Here is a 24,252-nt window from a genome sequence, read left to right as displayed (position 1 = left end):
CATCGCCCTTCTGCTAGCACAGCCAAACCTGGGCAATTTGGCCTGTCGCAGGTCCGTGACTCGGTGGCAGTGCAGGCATACCCACAGGACCTCGTCCGCTTCTGACTGCCGCTCCCACAGGTGACACTACAAAGGGACCACGGGCTCCAGTCTCCATCACCATCAATGTAGTCTATATAAAAACAAAGATGACGAAGGAAATTAAGAAACACAACTCCTACTACCCAAAACTACTGTGTGTAGTGTTTTTTATTAGAAGGCAAAGCAGGAATGGAATCCAGATGTCTCTACCTGAAGCTCGGGCTAAGTGCCAGGCATAAGCCTGCTGTTTAAATGGTTTTCACACTTGATGCTCCTCAGGGAAATGCATGCAACATTATTTGAAAAAATATTTCCTTTCTCTTTTGACCTTTTGGCAACTGAAACTCCTCAGCTGCAAAGCTGGGTCATGGACTAACAGTACACATCTACTCACATAATCTCCCTGCACATAGGAATATGTTTTCTGATCACAAACTAATACTAGAGGATAAATCACATTTCATTTTTCTTCTCTTCAAAACACACAGCAATAGCACAACAATACTTACCTAATTAACTTTTAGGATACCATGAATGTTGGACTGTGAGAGGCTAAGGGTCATGTCTGAAAATTGGAAGTTTTTTTTTCTTCTGCCCCTCAAACAGAAAATAGCTATTACCAGAATACTGCCATAAATGCAGGGAACTACAAAGTCATCTGGCACCAAGAACTACATGCAGCTTGTACTGGTCCACACAAATAATAACACCAAATCTGATTCCTAAGTAAGTAGGAGGAACCTTTTAGTGGAAACATGAGGTTACTGTCTTCTAGTAAACAGCCAAGATAAACAGTAGCAAGTCTGCAAGATTTTGTGCCACCATTAAGAATCTGAGCACCTTCGATCCAGTCTCTTATGTCTGTTGTATTATCTCTTGCACATCCCACCTTGTGAAAGGCACCAGGTGGAGCCTGTGAACCAACCCCAATTCAACTCCATTCTAACTGGCATCTTGCCTTTCAGCCCCACCAGCTGAGTTTTGTCTCACTACAGACTCATGGCTTAATAGTGTTCTCTGTAATCTCATGTGCTCAACTGGCCTTGCGATGGTAGCTTGTAGCTTTGCTCCTTTGGGCTACGCTCATAGCAGTAGCAAAGCAAACGTGAGTTTAGTGATTGCTCTGTAGATACAGGCTGACCGTGTAGCACTGGCAAGATGCAGGGACAGATCTTTGAAAAAGCTTCCATGCTACACATGATTCCCACTTCCCCTTCACTGCCATGCTGTCTGTGGACTTCCTGAGCTGGTTAGTAGAACATGACTTGATTTGTACCATATGTAATGACTGATGACAACTCTGAAAGGTGCTATTAAACATTTACTGTCAGGAGTATGCAAAGGTTATATATCTCACTCATAGCAAGCTGCCTAGACACAAGTTCCTAGCGGCAGGGACCTTGTGCGCTTTTCCTCCTTTTCTTACGCAGCTGCTGCTGAATCAGGTGTCTGCTAACATGGTGTGGGCAGAATGATGATCCCTGCAGTCTGTGTGCAATGACACCCAATTCTGGGATGTACCAACAGGAGGGCACTACAGCAATCTGAATAGGATTATATATAACATAGATTATAATGGAGAGGGGCTGGAAATAGCATAGAAGCCCCCTGTAGATATTATCTGCTACAACATCCTCCTGGCAAAGGCCAGAAGAGCACAACATTTTACATTAGTAAGAAGGCCAAGAGTTTCTTGCAATTAGTAAGGTGCTCTGGAGCATGATAAAGAGCTCTAATTAATTTGCAAGCCTGGCTACCTCATCTTTATAATGCATTAAAAAGCATACAGTATCTAGCTACTATTAAACATATTAGGTTGAATTTTCTTCTGGACCTCAACCTGTTCTCCCTATTTTAAATCTCTCTCTCTCTCTCTCTCTCTCTCTCTCCCTCTCTATATACGCATGCACACATATATTGTTCCTATTAATTCTACCACAATTATTTGTGAGAGCAATGTTATTTTGCCTAAAATAATACCCACCCAATATATGAGTTCCTGGCAATAAAGCGTGCCCACAACTAAACACAGGTGCAAAAAGAAGGGATAGGCTTTAATCTTCTGGCCACAAAAATTTAATACAAATGTATACATTTAAATACACCATTCTGTGAGAAGGTTCTCTCCAGTGTTAAGGCTCTAGGACATAAACAGGGGAAAGTTAAGACTGAAACAATGCACAACAGCCACTTTGCAGTACCTAGCTGTTGCAGCGCAAGTGCCACAAATACTCTGGCTTTGAAATCCTGCTCTAATTCTATTTACGTACTATCATAAAACAGAGAGGCTTTGATCTACCTGTGGCTCCTGAAGGGCACATATTAATTCACCTCCTTTGAGTCTTTCTCATGCGCATAGTTATACCCTAGTGGGGCAATGTGCAAACGTATCTCCTTTCTGCTTCTAGTTTCCGCAACCATTTCATGCAACAAGCTGAAAACAATTGTTTTCACCATGACACATCTGGAAGAGAATTACACACGCAAATACACAATGTTCCTGCTGCATATGCCACTCCCCACACACGCACCAACATAATTCATCTTCCTTATTTATGTATCCACCAAACACTACCATGTTTTAGATCTTGCTTATTTAACCAATAATTATATTTTAGTCCCCAAACCACTGCATGATTCTAAATTTGTACTTATCCTTACTCTAAAAATAAATACGAAACCTTGCTTCCTTTGCTTTTAAAAAAAGTACACTTAGGACTAAAAAAAGACCCTCTTATGGGATAACTGGTATGATTTTCAAGATTATAGACTTACTAGTGGAATGTAGCTACCACAGTACAGCTTGTGCATCTGCACAGATTTGTATTTAAAAGCTGATGAACAAAAGCCACATGTTGAAAAATCCTATTTTGTTTGGCCTACTTTCAGCAATGCCTCACCATTCTCATTTCCCCCAAACTCATTTTACAATCCCAAGATGCCCATAAGAGGCCTGGAACACAAACTTACCATACTCTGACTGCTCCTTGGACTCAAATGTCCGGTGACTGGGTGCATGACCATCCCACCCACCGAGAGGGTTCAGGAAGTTGCTGTCCTCAGTAGTGCTGTCATACTTGTAGTCCTGGTCACCACTGCTCATGCGAGTCAAGGTGGAGGACCTCTGCCACCAGTTTCTCCAGTCAGGTGATGAGACTGGCCAGCTAGGCTTGCTGTTCTCTTTCTGAAGGTCCTTGTCAGTTTCTGTGTCAGGGCCATCCACCACTTCAATGGTAACCTATGGGATTCAAAACAGGGCAGACTGCCTGTCACTGTCACCTCCTAGTCAGACGGAGACTTTTTATACAGCAAAGGCAAATGACCAATGTTGCCTTGAAGGGGACTACATAATAATTTAGGGGTAGCATGTTGTAGACCATATGTAGATTACTGAACACAGAGATATGCAGAGGCTGAGTGATTCCTTCTGCTACCTCTGCTGAATCAGACCTTGGAACAAAGGCTAGGAAAAATACCACACAAAATAATAACCCATGCTGTGCCTAAAAACTTTGCAGCAGAAATTTCTGCCTTATGGGGAAAATATGTTCAAACCTGGACATTTATGACCAGGAAAATCATATCTGTTCCTCCAAATACACTGGGGCTGAATTTAAAGCAAGCATGAAACGCACCAGTATGCAGAGCCTGTTCTGAGAGCTTAGACTGACTTAGCAGAGACTAAGGAAGTCCACGGGTGTGAAGGTGGAGGACAGAGCCCACAGTCTGCATTGGGCCAATGCAGGTTTGCATCTGCCTTGCCCTGTAGCAGCAGCTCAGCCTTGCCTCTCGCACTGTCCACTTGCAGTACCACGTTTCCATCATGCCCTGCCACATGAAACCACACTGCAGGGCTGAGAGCTAGCGGCTTTTTCAGACATTGCTACATAAATCACTTGCTGCTACGGCACCTGAAGCAGGTCCTCCTGTGCTGCCGAGGGTAATGCTGTATGATTCATTCATGGCTCCTGCAGAACCTAAAGCCAAGATTCAAGTTTTGCCACCCCATTTACTCACAGGCATCAAGAATGCAAATATAATGCCACACAGGGACAGCCCTTCATTACTCGGGCTGAACAGTGTTTATTACGTAACTCTTGGATAGATATTGTGTGCGTGTGTATAGGTGGCTATTTATGTACAAATAGGAACTATCCATCAGAAACCGTGGCTCTATGACTCAAGCATATTACAACCACAGACAAATCATGAAATGCTCTAATGCTTCAATGCTGGTGTGGTTCAGTGATTATATTGGACTGGCTAAGCATAGCACAGAAGTGAGAATCAGATATACCTATGTTTTCTTCATGCTCTGTAGACTTAAAAAAAAAAAAAATAAACTTTCAAGATAGTACTCCAGAAAAACTGGGTTATTTAAGAACTGGAAAATGTGTAATTATGGATGCTCTTCTGACTTTGAACAAGAAAAACAGTTTCTACAGCTACCTGTAATTGATCTACAGAGGAATCTAACATAGGAAGCAAACCAAGGAGTTGCTGCCATAGCTTAGTAGCAGCAGGCACAACTATACAGACAAGACAATGCCCATGCATTCTTTTTGGAGAAAGATTTTGAATCAGTTCAATCCTTTGCCTTTGACCATAGACAGACAGAGCCATTGAAACAGAACAACTTTGAGGCTAGTATGAAATGGCACTGGGAGAAAGAGCAAGAGCAATGGAAAGTGCAGTTGTCAGCCTAACAGAATCTTTACACAAGAGATCTTTTACTTCCAGACTAAATGTGGAATCAGAATTACTTCATTAACCTCAGTTTCTACAGACCAAGAATTAAAATGGATTTCATAAGTCTGAAAACAACAGGGTGAGTTCAGGGGTTCAAAACTGTGGCATTGACCAAAGCAAAACAGAGTTTTCACAATAAGTGAAAATAAATGATGTTACTGAATGGGTAATACTGCACTGCTGGCCAGTCAGAGGGCTTTATTACTGACCGTGTGAAAATTAATATGACTATTACTTTGGTAACAAGTATTTTTTATGACCACATTAACTTTGTAAGCAATGACTCAGCAAAGAGAAAAAAAACAAACTTTTTTTTTTTATAGAAGCACTTGACAATCTATTTGCTTTGCTAAACTGTAGTTATATGACTGTGACCATAAGGATTTGGATTTAAGACACTTATTTAGGATTCCAAGTTAGTTTAAGCAGAGATGGTTTGTAGAGACACAGGGGCTTCAGTTGTGCTATGTGTTCCATTGAGGAAGATAGGCAGGTGAATTTCAGGCTCAAAAGACCTCATCAGACCTTCAGCAGCACCGCCATCAATTTACTTTCAAGACATGTCTGCAATCAGTCTGTGTGTACTACAAAACAGGTTTATTAAAAAGGCCTTTAAGTGAGTTTTCCAGAACACAAGGTGTGACAAATTTAATCTCGTCACTGCAAGCTCTAAGTCCTTTCTCCATGTTAGCTAATGAGGAACAAATTGGGAACTACACAGCACTGGGATGACTCAAAGCCATGGGAAGGCACAGACTGTGTGCAAACATATGGTGCTTCTTTCAGTAATAGCTGGGCAGGGGAGAAGGAGTCCCTGCACTTTGCCACTTTTCCTCTTGTGTGACTGTAACTGACCCTGTAGGACTATGGTTCTGTGTCACCCTTGAACTAGATAAGGAGTTATGGCCTGAGACCATCAATGATCCCTTTATCACAAAGAGAGAGGTCAGGAGAGATCCACCTCAGTGTAAGCAAGGTTTTTAAATAGGCTATTGAATCAAAGAACATAAAATTTAAGTCCAGTGTGGCAGTCTGGCAAACACCAGTATTCCTCCTTCATAAGTTTTGATTACAAAGTTGTTTGCAATTTTAAAACCATGAAGTGAAAGAAATTCTGCAAGTCCTGGGACTATCTGACCTGCCAGGCTTGGCAAATTAAAAATAAAAATAGATGACTCCAGCAGTCTAGTCCTGTTTGTTTCCAGGGAAACATCTGTGCCCTGCCCAGCCCCAGTAAACTCTAAGGCACCTTCCAGAGGCAGGAAGGAAATCGGCAAATAGCAACAGAGTGCCTCCAAGATATGACTTGAGGGCTAGGATGGAGGTGTGAGAAGTGGTTACTTCTTTGGGATAGGGAAGTAATTGCTTGACTGATGTACAGTTTTGAGAAATTAGCATTCACTGAATTCTTCCAATAGTTACAGTTAACCTTAACAACATTAGCCTATAACTATGCACACACACACACACATATATATATATATATATATAAATATAATAGGCAAATACCTATCCTCCAATTCGTTTCCATACTGTTTTGTATTTACTTTTTTTTAATAATAATTAAAAAAAAAAAGCAATCAGATCCAGAACTATAGCCATTAAAAAGGGGGCAGTTAAGACAGCTCTGGAAAAGCTCTCCCGTTGTATGATTCCAACAAAAACATGTTCTTTCAAAAAATAAGAAATAGACCTTGTTTAGTATTTTTATCACAAAGACTGTTTCAAAGACTTCATTTTCCCTGTTTTCTTCTTCCAGAGATTATCAAAACTGCAAAGATGATTATTTATTTTTTTGTCACGCTTCCCAAGATGTCTGTGGTAACATGGTTCTTGTATAAATCCACAATCATCTCCAGAAGTATTCAACCCTAAAGTGAAGCCATTTCTTTTATGGTTGTTTGAGCTATAAATAAGGATGTTCCTCTAAAAATTGTTATAAACAATTGGCATAGGTACATTAAAACAACAGATTTGCAATGAATTTCTAACGAAACAAATGTATCAAGCACAGATGTCTTGGGACATCAACATCCAATTCTCTCCTAGCCAAAAGTATACAGAAGATAAATATTATCCCACTTGCTGGAGTGCACAAAAAGTTCTTAAGTACTTTGTCCTGTTTACTGAGACAATGTTTCTGAATTCACTTTAATGGTGTAAACATTGCCCTAAGCAACTGGAAGATTATGTTACAAGAAGAAGTACACTTGCAATATTGTGCAAGCCATGGGTTCTGGGACATTTCTACTGCTGCCATCATGAAACTGATGCAAGATTTCAGTGCAGAACTTGCCATCCTGTAAAGATGGATACGTGCAAGTCAGCAAGGTAAATACTGTAACAGCAGAACTGAAATTGATTAATTATAAGATACTGAAATGATAAGTTTAGGTTTACGTCACATAACAGTTGAGCTAAAATGATGTCTGTAGTGATGAAAAATTACTTCTGGTAATGTAATGACAGCTCACTTAGAACAGTTTTCTGGACTCACCAGATGAAAGCGAAAGGTATTAAAGTTTGCTTGGAGCAATGAAGAAAATATGACTCAAATCCTGAAATTTTTGTTCCAATGGTCCTACCTGAATCCTTCAATTCAAGTTCTGGTCCCAAGCCCTGGTCTGAATTGTGCACTCTGTGGCAAGCTCTTCTTAACTATGACAGTAAATAACTGCAGAGGTCACAGCTCCACTATAAGAAGCTGCTAGCCATGGCTTTCCAGCACCCAGCTCTGCCAAGACTCATCCTTCCAGGTTGCTAAGAGGACTAGCTTAGCTCCTGACATGGCTATGCTGTGCTTCTGCTGCTGCAGTGAGTGCAGCAAAGCAGACAGACTGACCAGGCAACTGCTCTTTGAAGCAGAGAGTTCTCCATAGTACAGACCCAGCTGAAGGAACAAGAAAAGGAATAAGCACTCTCCACTTTCCTGGGTTTTAACTTAATAGCAGCAATTGTCCCTGTTATCTCAAAGAATCAAACCATAAAGGCATTACAAGAACTCAGTGCTACCACAGCTCTCTTGTCCTTAAAGAGCTAGATTAGAGGTGGGACATCCTGGTTAGAACTCAGTGCCACAGATATTGCTGAATCTTTTGTGATGATACTAAGATGGTGTTGCTTTCCACTGCAGTGAAACTAGCAGCTTCAGACATAAAGTTTCATACATTTTGGAGAAACGTAAAGTTCCTCCAAAAAATAAATTTAATAAATTGTGTTCAAAGCTGTGTGATATGAATAGAGATGAGGAATGGATACTGATGAGCCTAGAGAAGAGTTGAACTCTGTAGCTTTTTTTTTTTTTAAAAAAAAAAAAAAAAGACAACCGTACAGCCTTGTTTCTCCTAGAGGGACTGGTACTGTGTATTTTTATTTACTTATTTCTTTTTTATTTTTTAAGAGATGGTAGAAATTGAGTAGATATCAAGGAATAGGAATCAACAAGGACAGGCTGAGAGAGCTGAGGCTGTTCAGCCTGGAGAAGAAAAGGCTCTGGGGACACCTGAGAGCAGCCTCTCAGAATTTAAAGGGAGGCTATAAGAAAGAAGAGGACATCAGCAACATCTATTGTCATAGGACAAGGGGAAATGGTTTCACACTGGAACATTGATGATTTCAATCGGATATAAGAAAGTTTTCTACAGTAAGGATGGTGAGACAGGTTGCCCAAAGAGCTAATAGGTGCCCCCATTCTTGGGGACATTCAAGGTCGGACTGGACGGGGCTCTGAGCAATCTGATCTAGTGTAGGTGTCCCTGTTCACTGCAGGGGAGTTGAACTAGACGGCCCTTAAGGGTCTCATTCAACTCAAACAATTCTGTGAGAATAAATAAAACTAACAAAGAAGTACTGGTATGCCATGACTGAGAAAAACAGCCCACAGTTCTCAAGTGACATTTCCTCAAGCAGGCAGCATTAACTTCTGCCTTCTATTATTCCCAGTGCCACAATTTTCAGCAAGAATACTAATCAAAACAGATTTAATCATATGCTTTCTAAGACACGTTGACATTTTTTAGGTCAGAAATCCTGCCTAACTCTGTTTCTGTTCAGAACTTGTCTCGTCAACTGTCACAACTGGAACTCACCCAGTTGTATTTCAGGTATACTGGTTTTGACATTTGATCAAGATTCAAGTTATTTATAAGATCAGTATCAATGGAAAGCCTTTGCATGACAAACAGTAGGCAATTTTTTCCTTTTCTTTTTATTTGTTGCTCACCACTGCGAGGAAAGCAGCAAAGTAGCAGGACAACCACCTACGCAAGAGTGGGAAACCAGGAGTAAGAAGGAGGGACATAAGCAAAATCTCAACTGCATGTTGAGGTCCCAGAGGAACAGCCAGGAAGGTGAGACAGAGTCTCAGGCCTCAGAGAACAGTTGTGAGGCTGTAAAAGGCTGGTTAGGAGAAAAGAGAAAAGCTGATCAGAAATGAAAAACAAGCAAGTTTCTATTCATCCCCTGCATGACTTCCTTCTGTTACTTAGAAGTATGAAATATTCTGTCTTACTCTGCCTGTTTACAAGGTCTGCATAAGCATCCCTCAGCTAGTTTATGTCAAACAAGTGCAAAACTATGAAAAAGAGACAAAAAAATGTAGAGAAAAACATGATTAACATTTTAAATCCCATTCTCTTCCTGAAGTCTTCCAAGCTTTGAGAGAAAAGCTGAAATGACCAAAATAAAGAAAATCTAATACTTCAAACCAAACAACCAGCCTGTGCTTGACAGCTGCTGCTACAGTTACTCTGAAACAACCACTATGAAAGCAGTGCTGAGGCACAAAACGCCACTCAAAATGATGCAAGATTTAACAAGGCAAGAACACCACAGAAAGTCTAGTTTAGTAATTTGTGTCTTGCATGCAAAGAGTCAAACAGCATTTGCCTTACTGCAGGCTCTAATTATTGTTTCTAAGGTTTTTCTAGAAGGCAGGTCACTACACTTACATTTGATTATCACCTGATAAATACAGTAGTAGCCTGGGGGACATATTTTCCTGAATTCCTGTGATGGTGTTCTGAAATCCACTACTTCCTCTCCAAAAGAGCACATAACTAGGGCATGATATAGCAGTTACATTCTCACAGAAAACCAGAGAAGGAATGGCCATAAAGAGAACTCACTGAAGTTCTCTCTTCAAAACCTGCTTTCTTAGGCTGAATTTAACACCCGTTTATTAGATTTTTAAAATGTTCAGATTATTTTTGATCCACGTAGGCCTACACTAGTAAAAGTGAAGATAAGTTGTGGGTTCAAATCAAGGAAAGTACAAGGAAATTGCTAGGATATGGAGAGAGAAGTCTAGAAAGGCAAAAGCCCAGCTTGAACTCAACCTGGCCAGTATGGTTAAGGATAACAAAAGTGTTTTTACAGGTATATTAACAGTAAGAGTAGAGCTAAAGAGAATCTCCATCCTTTACTGCATGCAGCAGGGAATGTGACCACTGAGGATAAGGAAAAGGCTGAGGATCTGGGGAACTGCAGGCCTGTCAACCTGACCTCAGTGCCAGGGAAGGTTATGAAATAGATCATCTTGAGTGCTAGCACACGGCATATGCAGGACATCAAGGGGATCAAGCCCACTGTTCAGTCCGGAGAAGAGGGGGCTCTCTACAACTGCCTGAAAGGAGGTTCTGGTGAGGTGGGAGTTGGCCTCTTCTCCCAAGTAACAATGATAGGATGAGATGCGAATGGCCCCAAGTTACACTGGGGAGGTTCAGGTTGGTTACTAGGCAAATCTTTCTTCTCAAGGAGGTAGTGGAGTCACCATCCCTGGAAGTGTTTAAGGAAAGGGTAGATGTAGTACTAAGGGACATGGTTTAGCGGGCAATGTTGGTGGTAGGCAGATGGCTGGATAAGATTATCTTAGAGGTCTTTTCCAATTTTAATGATTCTGTGACTCTAAACTAATGCTCTTAGGATCATAGCTCACCGACCCCAAAGCCAGTGAGCAAAACAAAAGATGAGCATTGATTATGCCTTTGTTTGCCAAACAGCTGATGAGAAAATTGCTAGTCACTAACTGTTATTACTTAATATGCAAGAATTCCCTATAGCTTTTTTTTTTTTTTTTTTTTTTTTTTTTTTTTTAATTCCTCCTCCTCCCCCATGAAAGAATAAACCAGCCTTTTATAATATTCAGGCCAAGAAATAAAATTTCTTCAAAGTCATTTCTACAAATGATTTCTTAATGAATTACTGAACTTTTTATCTCTGTAAGGCCTAAGCTGCTGCAGGACTGTCAACTAGGAACTTAAGGAAGATTTGCACATCCCTACTTATGCACCTGAATAAGCTAAGTATAATACAGAACATAGGCAGCCTATTTCTGAAAGAATTGATCCTTACACGTAAGAGAAAGCTCTGGGATTAATGTTGCCCAATGTTTTCCAGTCTACAGGAAAAGGGTTTCCAGTTCTCAGAGTCCAGCAAAACTGCTGACTTAGCTGGCTGACACATTTCCAGCATCAGGTGGTGGAAAAAGAGGTCATAGCAGAAGCAGTTACTGTAAAGACAAGCCAGGGAAATGTTTCCATCCTCCAGTCATTTATCCATTCCTTAAGTCCAAACATAAAGCACTGTCACGAATCAGAGAAGGTTTTTGTCTCCTCCTGCCCTCCTCCATGGTTTACATACTGTCAGAACAGTGATATTACACTGTTTACCTCCTCCCACAATCTGGGACCCTTATAGCTTCCCTACCTTCCCTTCCTGAGGCTTTTTAGAAGGATGTGTACAGGCACCACATGTTGAACGTGTTTACTACCTTGGCCTGTCAAGTACTGGACCTGCACTTGATCCAAATCGGTTAGACTTCTTAATGTTGCGAGCCATCTATGAAGTAATGGAGTGTTGACTTTGAGACAGCTTGTTCTCTCACGAATAGGTCTATTATATCTTTATGTATGTACTTCTTAGACATATCAAAAGGAATGGTAATTTTGTGGGCTGGGGAACTGCAAGAAGCCAGGAATTTATTTAGCCAGAAAACTAGTTCTATTAGCGTATTGTTTTTATAAGCACATCTTAGGCGGAACAACATTTCAATTTATTGTTTTGGTTAAAAAAGACTTCTTATTAACGCCAATTTTGCTTTAAGGTTCTGAATTAAAAACAAATCACTCATTTTTTCCTCTTTCTAAGCCTTGAAGTTTTAAAGATGCAAATGGCTTGCAAGAGGCCATTCCAAACCCAAGAATAGTTTGAGGAATAACATATAACAAAGTTCCTTGCAGACAGATTTTCTTTTACAGTTTTTCAGCTGCTGCAGAAATTGACTCTTAAGGCACAGTTCTATAGAGAGGACCACATTTTGAGAAGAAACTTAAAGACCTATTGTAATGCTGTAACATGATGGAAAGTACAGCAGTAAGAGTGAACTAGCACAATCCTAGGCAACAGCAAATGAGAACAAACCCAAATGCAGCAGCTGCAGAAACAAAGAAAGAAAAACTGCTTACCTTTGGAAGACCTCTAGTAGGTAGGGATCTCCAGCAAGATACCCTTACTTCCAGTGCCAATCTTTAAATGAGGCCTGGGAAGGGGTGGATCCTGGTTCCAGTCCTTCCAGTCACTCAGCTGCATTGCATTCACCAGCTTCCCTGGGTTGGCCCTGCCTTCCCACCAGGTGCTCAATCACTGGTGCAGGCCATGACTTAGTATTTCTGCTACATGTATTCTCTTATAACATTTGGGAATGGTGGCACTTTATAATAGCATACCAAAAGATTTGTTTATAAACAAATTTTATAGTGGAGAGTTGAAAGCAGAATTGAAAATACCCATTTAATATCAAAGAAGAGAATATATTCTAAAATGCAAAAGCAGAGATGACTTTAGTATCACGGATAGGTCTGCACTGATACCTACATTCTGCAATCAACAATATCCAAAGAGAAATTCAGAAAAAAACTGAAATCTATGCATTCACTGAAGACAAAGGGTATATACAATCTCTTTTTGGTAGAGAGGCAGGGTATACTGACTGCATCACATAGAAGCCAAGCTGAAAGTTCACTTGATTCAGTAAAATGATCTTGTGTAGCTTCATAAAATGTCACAGGTTAGCATAAATTTGTACCTGAATGTTGGGATTCTGCCCGTTGATATCGGCTTTTGACAGGTCAGGGAAGTTTGGGAGATCCAAAAGGAAAGATCTAGGTCCATCTCTCTGTAAGGATGTATGCCCATTTTCCTGCCTGAATCGTTGCTTAGGGAATGGCCGGTGGGCAGCCTGGAGATCGGGGTATTCTCTTCTGTCCTCGGGGTTCAGGCTAAAGCTGTCTTCAGGAGAATGGTCATCTGCAGTGAGCGTGTTCTGGGAAAAAAAGCAATGCACTATAACAACAACTGAGGTGCAGTCCTGCCAGCACCCCCACATCCAACTTTCTGCTAATGATGCCTGCAGAGTGCAGATAGAGGTTCTTATGGCATCCTGACCCAAAGCTGGGTTTTTAAACAAACAGGAATTATGATGTATTGTCTCAGGTTTCATGAGTTTGACATGAGTTTGACTTGATTCTCACTGAAATATACTCAGTTACACTAGTGGGGATCTGTAACCATATGACATGTGAGAAAATTAAGTCAGATTTGGGTGCTTAGCTCAATTAGGTTCCTGGAACATTCCAGCCTTCAAGTGACATCAACATACTAACACAAGCATCTAACTTAAAGCAGTTCTGAAAACATGAACAACTGAAGCAAGCTCTGTGAAATCAAGTTATATCAGATTAAGCCTGATCTATCTGTAAGTGTTCACATTCATTGTGCAGGAGTTGGACTAGATGATCTTTAAAGGTCACTTCCAACTCAAATGATTCTATGATTCTATGTCCCTAAAATGGTAGAAGGATATCTTTACTACAAAGCATTTCAGTTTGCACTGTTCCAAACTGGAGCAAAACCCCTGACTGTTAAGTTTTAGTTCAAATTCATGATATGAAAGGATCCTACTATGTTGAATTGGCAGCTTCCTTCTCTCTCCTTAGTTTGCAGCAACTTCCATCTAGCTATCTGTCTTTCTCACCCGACTTCTCTCGTCTTGAACATCTGAACCTTCCTTCCTTCCTTTGGGATCTCATTTTCATGTTTGCCTAATGGTGGGATTGAATTTCATCAAGCTGTGGGTCAGCAGTTAATGCTTTTGTTATTGCTGAGCGTACTTTTGGGTTATGTAGTTTATTACAGCAGGCTGCCTTCAGACCAGTAGCACTGCTGTCACTGCTGCTTTTGACCTCACCAAGGAGCTACATTCAGTATCAAAACACTCCCTGGGTTAGGACTGGCCTAGGGACTTGGGGGGGAAAAAAAAAAAAAGAGGTAGACAAATCAAATCTTCTTACAGCTACAAAAAAATGCGTGGGGCTGATTGAACGTAGGTTTTGCTTTTGACTCAGCTGAAGAATTTTAGGTTTGAGGTCTTAGTATGACTGCCTGGGGAGCTTTTATTTTCAGTTCATAAAGAGACAGCAAGAATGGATAGGGTAAATGTTAAAGACATATCTTTTAAAACAAGCACAATTAAAGTGGAGTGGCCACATGTGGTTCTGGCTCTTCTTAAGCATGTTTTTGCCAGCATATCTGGTTAAACACAACCTCCATCCAGCTCCTCTGGCTCAAATTAAGCTAACATACCTTTTGTTAAGGTCTCAAATAGGCAGCAATTCCAATGCCTTTTCCTTTATTTTCTGTTTATTTGCACAGAATGTTCTAAAATGACCTTTGAAGAGATTTTACAATAAAATCTGTGCACACTTACAGGAAAAATGTTCAGGGATTTAAATAAACCAAGATTTAAGAGTTAATCTGGGACTAAGTGAAATCTCAAGTAAAAGGCATTTCTCCTCTCCCCTTCACTGCACTGCATTTGTAAAGAAGTGCAGAGTCAGATTTAGTAGTATTGAACTGTTAGTAGTACTTTTGTGATCAGAATGGTTACACTCTGAAAGTCCCAAAAGACCATTACTCATCCATCACCAGCACTGGTGAACAAAGTTCATTCCAAATTCATTCATAGGCATGGATTAGTTTATGTGCTCTTAACTGTATTGTCTGAAAGCTAAACCAGGGATTCTACTTTTCACTGCAAACCGGGCAAGATGTGTCTTTGGTGGGCCATCCATTAGCACACACCTTATTTAATACAAAGTAGAAAGTAAATGACATGACAGTAAGCTCTGGGAAACAAAACCAATGGCCACTTAGCTAACTTTAGGTTCCTTTCCCATGTGCTTGAGCTTTAACTTAACACTTAACCAACAGAACTTAATTTCAAACTTGGCACATGAGGATTAAATGGTTTGTCAGTTCTGCCTGATCAACAAGGAGTAACTGCACTGTTATTAAATTACTTCAAAAAGGAACAAAAAAATGTGGTATTTTTAATTTCTTTTTTTCCTGGGGTGTCATGCACATAATCTCGCCTTTATTAAAAATAAAGTGAGATTTTGTTAAAAAAAAATGCACTTCTCACATATAGTTTCATACTTATTTGCTTACAAAGTCAGGAGCATCTTGATTCTCTGTGTTACCATCCCATACAGCTGGAGAGCTGGCCAAGGACTTTAGAGACCTACTTTTAATTCTCTGATAAGGCTCCATGTGTGATCTTGTTAGGTCACGGTCTGTCTGTGCCTTGATGGGGATAACAGCACTTCCCTCCCTCCCTGTGATGTTCGCGGGGAGCTCAGCAACTACAATAATATGGACTATATAAAAAGATTTTAATAGTGTCAGACAGATGGAATATCACATGGAGTTAGTTAGAAAATTGTCATGGTGAAGTAATGACATCAGGCTGATCGGGCCCACTACCAAGCTGCTTGGGGCAGGGGCTGTCATTAATTACAGGCTCATTGAGTTGGGGTTGTTGAACATTAAAAAGGAAAATGGAGGGGGAATATGGTAACTGTCCTTACCAAAGACTGCTGCACAGAGGTAGAAGATAGTCCACTCTGCATGGTCAGGGTGGACATAAGAAGACCCTGGTTCAACACTAGTAATACGTTTCTAATGGCAGTGTCAGTGAGAAACAACTTCATAATGGTTCAGCTGGAAGGAACGACAGAGATCACCGAGTGCAACTGCCTGACCACTTCAGGGCCAACCAAAAGTCAAAGCGTATTACTGAGGGCATTGCCTAAATGCCTCTTGACCACTGAAAGGCATGGGCCATCCACCACCTCTCTAAAAAGCCTGGTCTGGTGTTTGACCACCTTGTGGTAAAGAAATTGTTCCTCATATTCAGTCTGAACCTCCCCTGGTGCAGCTTTGTGCTGCTCCTTCATGTTCTGTCACTGGCCGCAGATTGAGCTATCATCTGCTCACAGTACCAGGAGGAAAAGACCATTTTTTCTCAGTTATTAAAATGAACGGGAGGTCTGATTTTAGACAGGTAAATCCTAGTGTTGTGTCTAAGCTGATGTGCAGTGTTACTAAAAATGCATATTTTTAGTACAAACATAGCAGAGCTGCCATGGATAAAAAGTGAGCTTGTACCTGACAAGCAGATTGCAGGCTCGCTGGTTTCCTGCATTACCTCAGGCAAAGGATCTCCCAAGGTCTGCCTACAGGGAGAAGGCTGTCCTGGCCACAATGCCAGTGTGACTGCTGAAGGAAACAGTGTTTGTGTTACAAGGCTAACTGATGAAAATGTGTGGAGGGATATCCTTCCCTACTTATTTCTAAGTTATTTCACATGTTTTTACTTCACAGTATTTATTTTTAGGTGTACGTAATTTGTATTTCCAATTGTTTTTGGGAAAGCAAAGTTGCATCCCTTGATTTAGAAACCATGTCGTTTCATTCTGAACTACTGACTCAGTTTCTTTGAAGTTATGACATTTCTAAATCAGGCACATCATTGGTTTCTTGCTCAAATGATGCATCTGCTCTGAATATTTTAAGATAAATTAGTTTTTTTGTCCTTCATTTAACAGGATTATTCATAACTTTTCATTAAGATGACTTTTAAGGAGTTACTCTTCATTGCTGTCAGCTACAGTTCTGCTGTCACCATGGGATCAGGAAGTCCCTAGTACAAAACAGCTAAAGATTTCTGAGTGTTCTGTGTGGATAGTAAAGAAGGGCAGGAACTCATTATTCACAGCCGTGTGACAAGGCAGTGAATAAACCCTACAGAGGGAATCTGCCACGCTGTTTGCATTACACAATAACATACCTTGCCATACTCATCACTGGAAAAGGGAAGGCAATAATTCGGTACCCCATGTCTGACTGGTGTGGGCTCTGGAGGGATGGCAAATGGACAGTACGGTAAAAATATGTTAGAAAAAATAGTATGGGGATAAAATGTGATATTGTCTCCTTCACAACAGAAACTCTACAGGGTGGAGTGTGAAGGATGAGTTGTGATGTACAAGAAAGTAAAAACAGACCCAGAGTATTGTTTTCCCATCTCTGCCACCAACTGCTGTGAGACTTGATGAAGTCACTCTGATCTGGTTTAAAATCCCATATATCAACGCATTTGTGTCTAGGGAAGAACAATTTTTTTGAGTATAACTAAATGTTGGTGATCCAGGTGGGTAAAAGGCATCACCAGTGTGTGTTCAGCACAGCAGGCAGGAAGAATTTCCTACTGCAGTTTAACTTTTTGATAATCAAACAGGTATTTTAACTCTGTCCATTGCTTTCTTATTTTTGCTTCCTTTGTCATGTTAGATGTGAGCTGCAGGGAAATGCGCTGTTTCCTTCCCATAGAAAGTTAAACAGAAATGGGAACTTCTAAAAATACTCAGCTAGGAGACAAGAGAAGTTCTCTCTATTTTTTTATCAGGTGAAGAATCCATCTCCCTCCTCTCTTCCTTATTTTAATTTCCAGATTTGGAAAAACAACTGAGACAGAATAAGGGATGAGCAACTGGAACTATGGAAAATACTCTGGAGGAGCTGCTCTTTCTCTCCTACTTCTTTCATACTCACCTTCCTTCATTCCCTCACTTGCCAAGCTGAGGACACGTTTGCAAGCACTGCTAATGATAGAGCTGAAAGAATGATGAAAACTGATGCAGCTTATAAACCTAACAACTCCCAGACAGAGAGGGAATCTATTACCAAATCCTTGCTGCAGCTACACTGCTTTTTTTTATTTCTTGTATACTCCTTTGAAATATCTTGTAAAATGATCTTGACAAGAGGTCTTGAATTGGAACCCGACAGTCTGTCAGTGCACTTTCGTAATGCACCTGTACTGCATCTTCAACCACTAGCAACAAGGAATGTTTATTTATTAGGAAACTTCACAGATGCTATAAAAGATTATATTGCTATCAGAGACAAAATGAAGCCTGGGGCCTCCACAGAAAATCATTATTGCCATTAGGGCTGGTTTCATTTCCCACCTGCCTTAACAGATTGTTTTGATTTTGAAGGCTGTCATGCGTTCCCAGGTTAGTGCTAAATGATCACTTTAAAATTAACCCGTCTGGGGAGGCTGAGAAACATGCTGGGATACTACATGAGACTTTCACCTCTGCAGATCCAAGATCTGTAATGAACTTGGGTGATCGAACGCCTGAGTTTTGTTTACACGTGAATCTACTTATTTTGTATACCAGGAGTATGAGCGGCGCAAGGCCCAGCAGGTGCAGGGGTGAGGAGAGGGCTGGCTAAGCAAGTAGTGCAGTGAGCTGCCGAAAAGCAGAGATGCACAGCTATGTTATCATTAATGGCAAACACAGTCCAGGCAGTCAGTAAATCCACATTCTGTTCTTAGCTCTACTGTGGCTTTCTTATACAGCAGACAGACCACTTATGCTCATATTTAATTCCTGTGTGACTCGCGTTCATTCTAATGAGTCACAGACAGCTCCCACCACCAGAAGAAGTCACAGCGAAGGGTTGGCATATCAACCACTCAGCTTCTCTCATTTTCATCGAAGCATGCTTTCATGTTCGCATTTATCAATGTGGTGAAGGACCTTACTTATCTTTAGAAGCCACAAATGAATTGATGCAGTAATTAATAGCCCTTTTTAGATAATCACTATTCATAAATCATTTAAAATGGACTATGCTGGCTTGCATGTGCACAATTGTTTTCAGGAAGTGGCTGCAAAATAGAGCATCTGTTTTAAACATTATGTACAAGGAAGATAAATCCACTGATTATGGTTGCTAAAAAAAAAAAAACAGTCCTGTTGCATGGTCTACTTTTTTAATAGCTCCGTGTTTAGTCCAGCAAAAACAGTATAATGACATCGTATCCTGTTCTTTCAAACTTGCAGTACCCCTGTGTGTGACTAAATGGCTAAAAGTACCAAACACAGACATACCACAGGGTATTGCAGGGACACGTGAGCTTCAGAGGTTGCATGGCTTCTGAAGCAATACTGTCTCCATAAAAAACAGAGAACAGTGTTGTTATTTAGACAGCGGAGCTTCAGAGGAGACATGGTGACCCACAGCCACTGCTGGAGCAGCGCCTATGAGCAGATTCAATGTTGGGGCGTAAACCCAAGATACCAGTGCTGATTTTCTGCCATATACAGAGATAGCTCTCAGGAGCTGCTTACAGCAGAAACAGCAACTCAAAATATATAGGTACATCCATCTCAGAACCACAGCCCTTCAATTTTAGTTTTTTACACTAGAAAGTTCTAGCCCTTAGTTCCACAGAAAGTCTTGAGAACTGAACACATGACCCAGACTTATGACTGCAGAGATCGTAGGACATAGTACTGGGGTGGCCTTCTCCTCCAAGGCCCAGTAAGTCCTAGACCACTCTTCTACAGCTTCAGTAAACACCTCTGGCAGACAGTGCTCTCCTCAGAACTCAAGAAGAAAACCAATCGTATTATACTCAGATCTGGCAAATTCTTCCTATATGTTGTGGACACACTTTTCACAGCGCAGCTATTTTTCGTGCTCTGTTGTTTGCTTGTATTTCATGTTTGGTTAAGCTGGAAAACACTACAGTGTGGCTCAGTTTGGAAGTGAGGAATTGTCAGTTTGTATAAACACTTTGATAATATAATGGATTTGGTGGTGATTACCATTCAGTGTCTGCAGGAAAATAACAGAGGCCTTTTAGCAAATTGTCTAACACAGCGCACACTGATGCTTTGTTCCTCAGCACATCCTTAGCCCTCCACAGGTCAGCCAAGTACATAGAACTAACATGGTGTAGGGCTTTGACCAATGACCACTGCCACATTTTGCCTGTAGTTAACAGATACTTCCAGTTGCCTAACTGATTGATTGTAAACTTTCAGCTGTTCTTCGTGACCCTGAATATCTCCCCCGTAATTGCTACTTGGCTGGAGCTCTCCATACAGGACTCATTGATCGAGCAGCCGAACAGGCGAATGCCCAACTGAGGGGTAAGCCAGCTATTTCACTTCTATAACCTGTGATGCTGAAATGAAAATTCCTTGAAAGTACAAATTCATTTACACTTTATTAAATCCTTGCACAAAATCAGTAGCGTAATATAGTTTTAAGTAGAATCCCTTTATGTCATAGCTAAATTTAAAAGTCACCATTTCAAGTCTGTATCAGAATGTGCACACAGAGTTCCAGGAGAATGGGGAAATGTGCCTTAAGCTGTAATCAAAACCACAAAAGCAAAGGAAATCTAGAGTATTAATAATTTTGTATACAACTTTTTGGCCAAACTTTGCAGTGCAGACAAAATCAGTGGAAAAGAAAGTGAACAAACATACATCTGAAATTATTTCCATGGGTTTCAAACTAGGCCCTTTTGCGAGTTTCTTCCACTAAATCACTGTGGCTAGGATTTCACTAGGTGAACCAGCTTTAATAAGTGAAGTTTTCATCTCTCCCTAGCCAAAAGAATAGCCTTACTTGAGACCTTTTCAATGTTCAAATTTGCCTTCACCTGTTAGTTTCCAAGGAACAGCTATTCTCAGCCTCTGTGTCTCCTTCTCATATGCCACTGAATATCCACCCTATGCTCTCAGAAGTGTCTATGGGTCCGGCTGTATTAGCTGGCAGATGTTTTTAGAGACTAGAAAGTGTTTAGTCCCCACGGACCAAAAGTTACATGATGACTTCATCACACAAGCAAAAGCCAATAACAGGAAAGCAAGAACGCAGACAAGTGTTATATTCCAAAAACACAAAGTTTCCTGTGCTTCTGGCAATACTCCTGTGCTTGAAAAAAGGTAAATCACTAGAGTCTTGGTGCTCAAAGCACACACCATGGAATCACTGCAGGATAATTTACTTGACCCACCACTAGCTGCTTTCCCCACCAACGCTGACTTTTCATTTTGATGCAAGTTAGAGGGTGAAGGCAGAGGAAAGGCAGCGCTTGTTTAGCACCACGCATATGCCCCACAACACTCTCTACAAGGGGTTGTTACTGCACTCAGGAGTTTATAGAAAAACAGCAGCAGAAACCTGAGCGGCTGCACACATCTCTGCTCCAACAGCACAGCACTGTTTCAAGCCTGCACGTACAGCTGTAGGCTCTCCATCTGAAAGCTTTGGAGAGCGATACACGAGCAACTGGAAGTCATCAGCATAAATTGCAACTGCAAATGCAGCACAATAGCAGTTGTATTTTTGTATCAAGTCATCATCAATGGACATTATGCCCTCTTTCTACATCTCCGTGAACTGCCCTCATGACAGCAAAAGAGAAAGCAGATACACAAGAGAAAGGCCTCCCTCCAGTGACATGATGGGGAAGAAGAGCAGGCGAGAAGCTACGCAGTGCACCATGCCAAGACTACATGAAGACTCTTCTCTCTGTTTAAGAGGAGAGAAAGCATCTACCCTGGAGGGAAATGTGGGCTTTTTATATTATAAATTCTATGCATGTATATATAAATTTTCTGAGAATAGTAAAGGAGGGGGGCTATTTCCTAGAGCTGATTAAAGAAGTATGACTTGATTTTCAATTTCAAACGACTCGGGGGGCATTCCAATAGACTGCAGACAGGAAATGAATACCATACACACACTGAACGAGGCAGATGCTTTTGAATCTGATACTTACGTGAAAAGAAAATATCTTCATTTCTGTCTCCCCTCTTCCCTACAGTCACTAGTTAGTTCTAAGCTATTCTTGGAATAAGCATTTCTATTTTTCAAACTTGCTTGTGGACTGAAGCCACCCAGGAACCACCGACAATGAACTATATGGAACAGCCCCAAATCATCCTGTGATTAGTCCTGGCAGCCAGAGGTAGCAGCAAAGTAGAAAAGATCAGTAGTTCAGGTTTGAGATGTCCTATCCTCCTCTGTTTGAGGAACAGAGATGTGACCCTAGACACCATCCTAGATCCCAGGGAGAAAGAGCTGCTTCTGCATAGAGGGAGAGCCTGAAGTGTACACAGCACATATATTGCAGAGCAGGTTGGAAGAACATTTCCTCATTGGCTGTGGCACAGAACTTGCTTCCAGCTACTTAACCGTGCTAAAGAGATAAATAAATGTCTTCTTTCCTTGTATGGCTCTTACAGCTAAACTGCAATAATTGTCAAGGGAAGACTATGAGGTTTATAACCTGATTACAACGTAATTGTAGCTTTTTTTTTTACCAACAGCAGCAGTGTTTACTGGGGAATTGGTGTACTCTTTTCCCTACTCATTCTACATGTGTGCAAATGCACAGTTTCAGCTGCAATCTCTTTTTACTTTATAGTGGAAAGACTTAAATGGAATAAAGAAAAAAGAAAACCGGATAGGCAATACTAAACAGACCCTTGCTCTTCTGCTATGCAACTGATTAGTACATTTTATTTTGATGTTAAGACTGCAATAGCTGTATTCTTACAAATATGAAAACAGCGCTCCTTTTAGGAGACAGGAGAAGAAAGTGGGAGGAACAGGTGAGAAAGGCAGCTGTGACTTACATGATTCAGAAAGCCATGAATGTCAGATCAAAGAAGAACAAGAATCAAATTCACTGCCACTGACGGATTTCAGCTTTTTCAGAGCTATTGATTCCTCAAGGGCAAACTCTTTTAAATGTAGTAATGCCTCTAACTCACCAGAGCTCCCACCTGATAGTGGCTCAGCCCCACGTAGTTTGCTTTCATCAGCTGGCAAACTGGGGAAAGCAGAGACAGCTAAGACACTGCTGTATCTGGACCTGATGAAGGAGACATACAGCAGAGCACAGAAATACCATGTGTGTATTTTCGGCACCAGATGTTACTTTTTAATGACCATTGTGGTAGATGTTACATAAAAGAGCAGATTCCTTACTGAAAAGCTGCATATTTAGTGTTCACCAATACCTTGGAGTTCTTTGTCCAGGGCAGCAGTTACCCAGTTGAACACCCAGCTACCCTGGCCAGGATTGGTTAGCTCAGCTCTGCTTGGGGCACCATGCCTTGCATCTCCTTATGTTTGTAGTGGGATGAAGGTAGGATAAGGCATCTAAAGGGCAACTCCAGCTCAGCTGGAGAGTGGTGACTTGTTCACGAGTTTCAACTCACAGGTCCAATCTGAGCTCCCAGTAAGGCACAGGATCCAACCCTAAATCAAGTCCTAAAACGTCATGTGCAGATCAGAATCTTTTCTCCTCCCTTTCCTTCTTTGGATCGGATGTCCTTGCAGCCTGATGAAAAAATTTCCAGGTGTTTTGCCTTATCAGGACACTGCAGGATCATGCCTTACGCAAAAGCCAATGGAATTGGAGTGCAGCAAAGCAATTTCACTTGGTAGGTCTCCAGATGGTCTCTTAAGAGCTGCCTTTGGACTTCTGACACCGATCCCTTGCACAAGGCTCACTGCTGCTGCCACCGCTGCATCACTGGGAACACACCATTCTCCCTTAGCACTGCATGCACAGCCACTGTGGTGCACTGCAGATTATTCCACCCTTTCCAAGCTCTTCCCACAATTAAAGACCTACCTATTCTCACCAGCATTTAGTGCAATTTGGTACTTTATGCATTTTCATGAGATGGGTGACCCTTTTCCTTCTGTATGTCTTGATGAAGAGCAAGAGCTAGCACTGCTCCCATTTAAATGCATATCAAAAGCACCAGGACTCTAAGGTTAAATAGCTCATGTGAAACCTTCAGCGCTATTGTTACAGGACATCTAAAGACATGGGCATGATGGGCAACCCTAGGTCCCCTTTTGAAATATATTTCCACAAATGTTCAATACACCCATATCAACCACTCTATTCTATCTCATTAAAAGCTAGGATTCTAAAGCACAAGATGAGGAATAGATATTCTATTGGCATGCTGCAGCTAGCTTTTCATAAATTGTACTACAGTCAATCCCTGTAAAGGAAAATGATTCTTCAGAAGCTCTATTCGTACATACATCTGCTTTCTTGTTGTAGGAAGGAATAAGAAAATGTTTAAATGTTTAAAGCCCAAACTCTAAATTAAGAAGAGACTGTGAGGATGGATGAATTGCAAACCACCTGTAAATGTTAAGATTGCTGCACTCTTCTGCAGACTG

At 41.0% G+C, this 24,252-nt stretch overlaps 1 protein-coding gene across 2 annotated transcripts in view; it reads right to left on the bottom strand.

Annotated features, from left to right (window-relative positions):
• The window catches only part of ISM1 (isthmin 1), a 38,512-nt gene that overhangs the window by 5,484 nt on the left and 8,776 nt on the right, over positions 1 to 24,252 (bottom strand). The window contains exons 2-4 of one of the 2 annotated variants that reach the window (XM_048936412.1): positions 12,914 to 13,150; positions 3,052 to 3,319; positions 29 to 172 (exon numbers count right to left, since the gene is read on the bottom strand). In XM_048936412.1, coding sequence (XP_048792369.1) covers positions 29 to 172; positions 3,052 to 3,319; positions 12,914 to 13,150 — 649 coding nt within the window. Of the gene's footprint in view, positions 1 to 28; positions 173 to 3,051; positions 3,320 to 12,913; positions 18,361 to 24,252 lie in introns of those variants that run through there. The other variant, XM_048936411.1, reaches the window with a different exon arrangement.

Source organism: Lagopus muta, chromosome 2, assembly GCF_023343835.1.
Source record: "Lagopus muta isolate bLagMut1 chromosome 2, bLagMut1 primary, whole genome shotgun sequence".
NCBI lineage: Eukaryota > Metazoa > Chordata > Aves > Galliformes > Phasianidae > Lagopus > Lagopus muta.
Note: the sequence above shows the minus strand (reverse complement) of the source record. Positions and strands in the feature narration are given on the sequence as shown.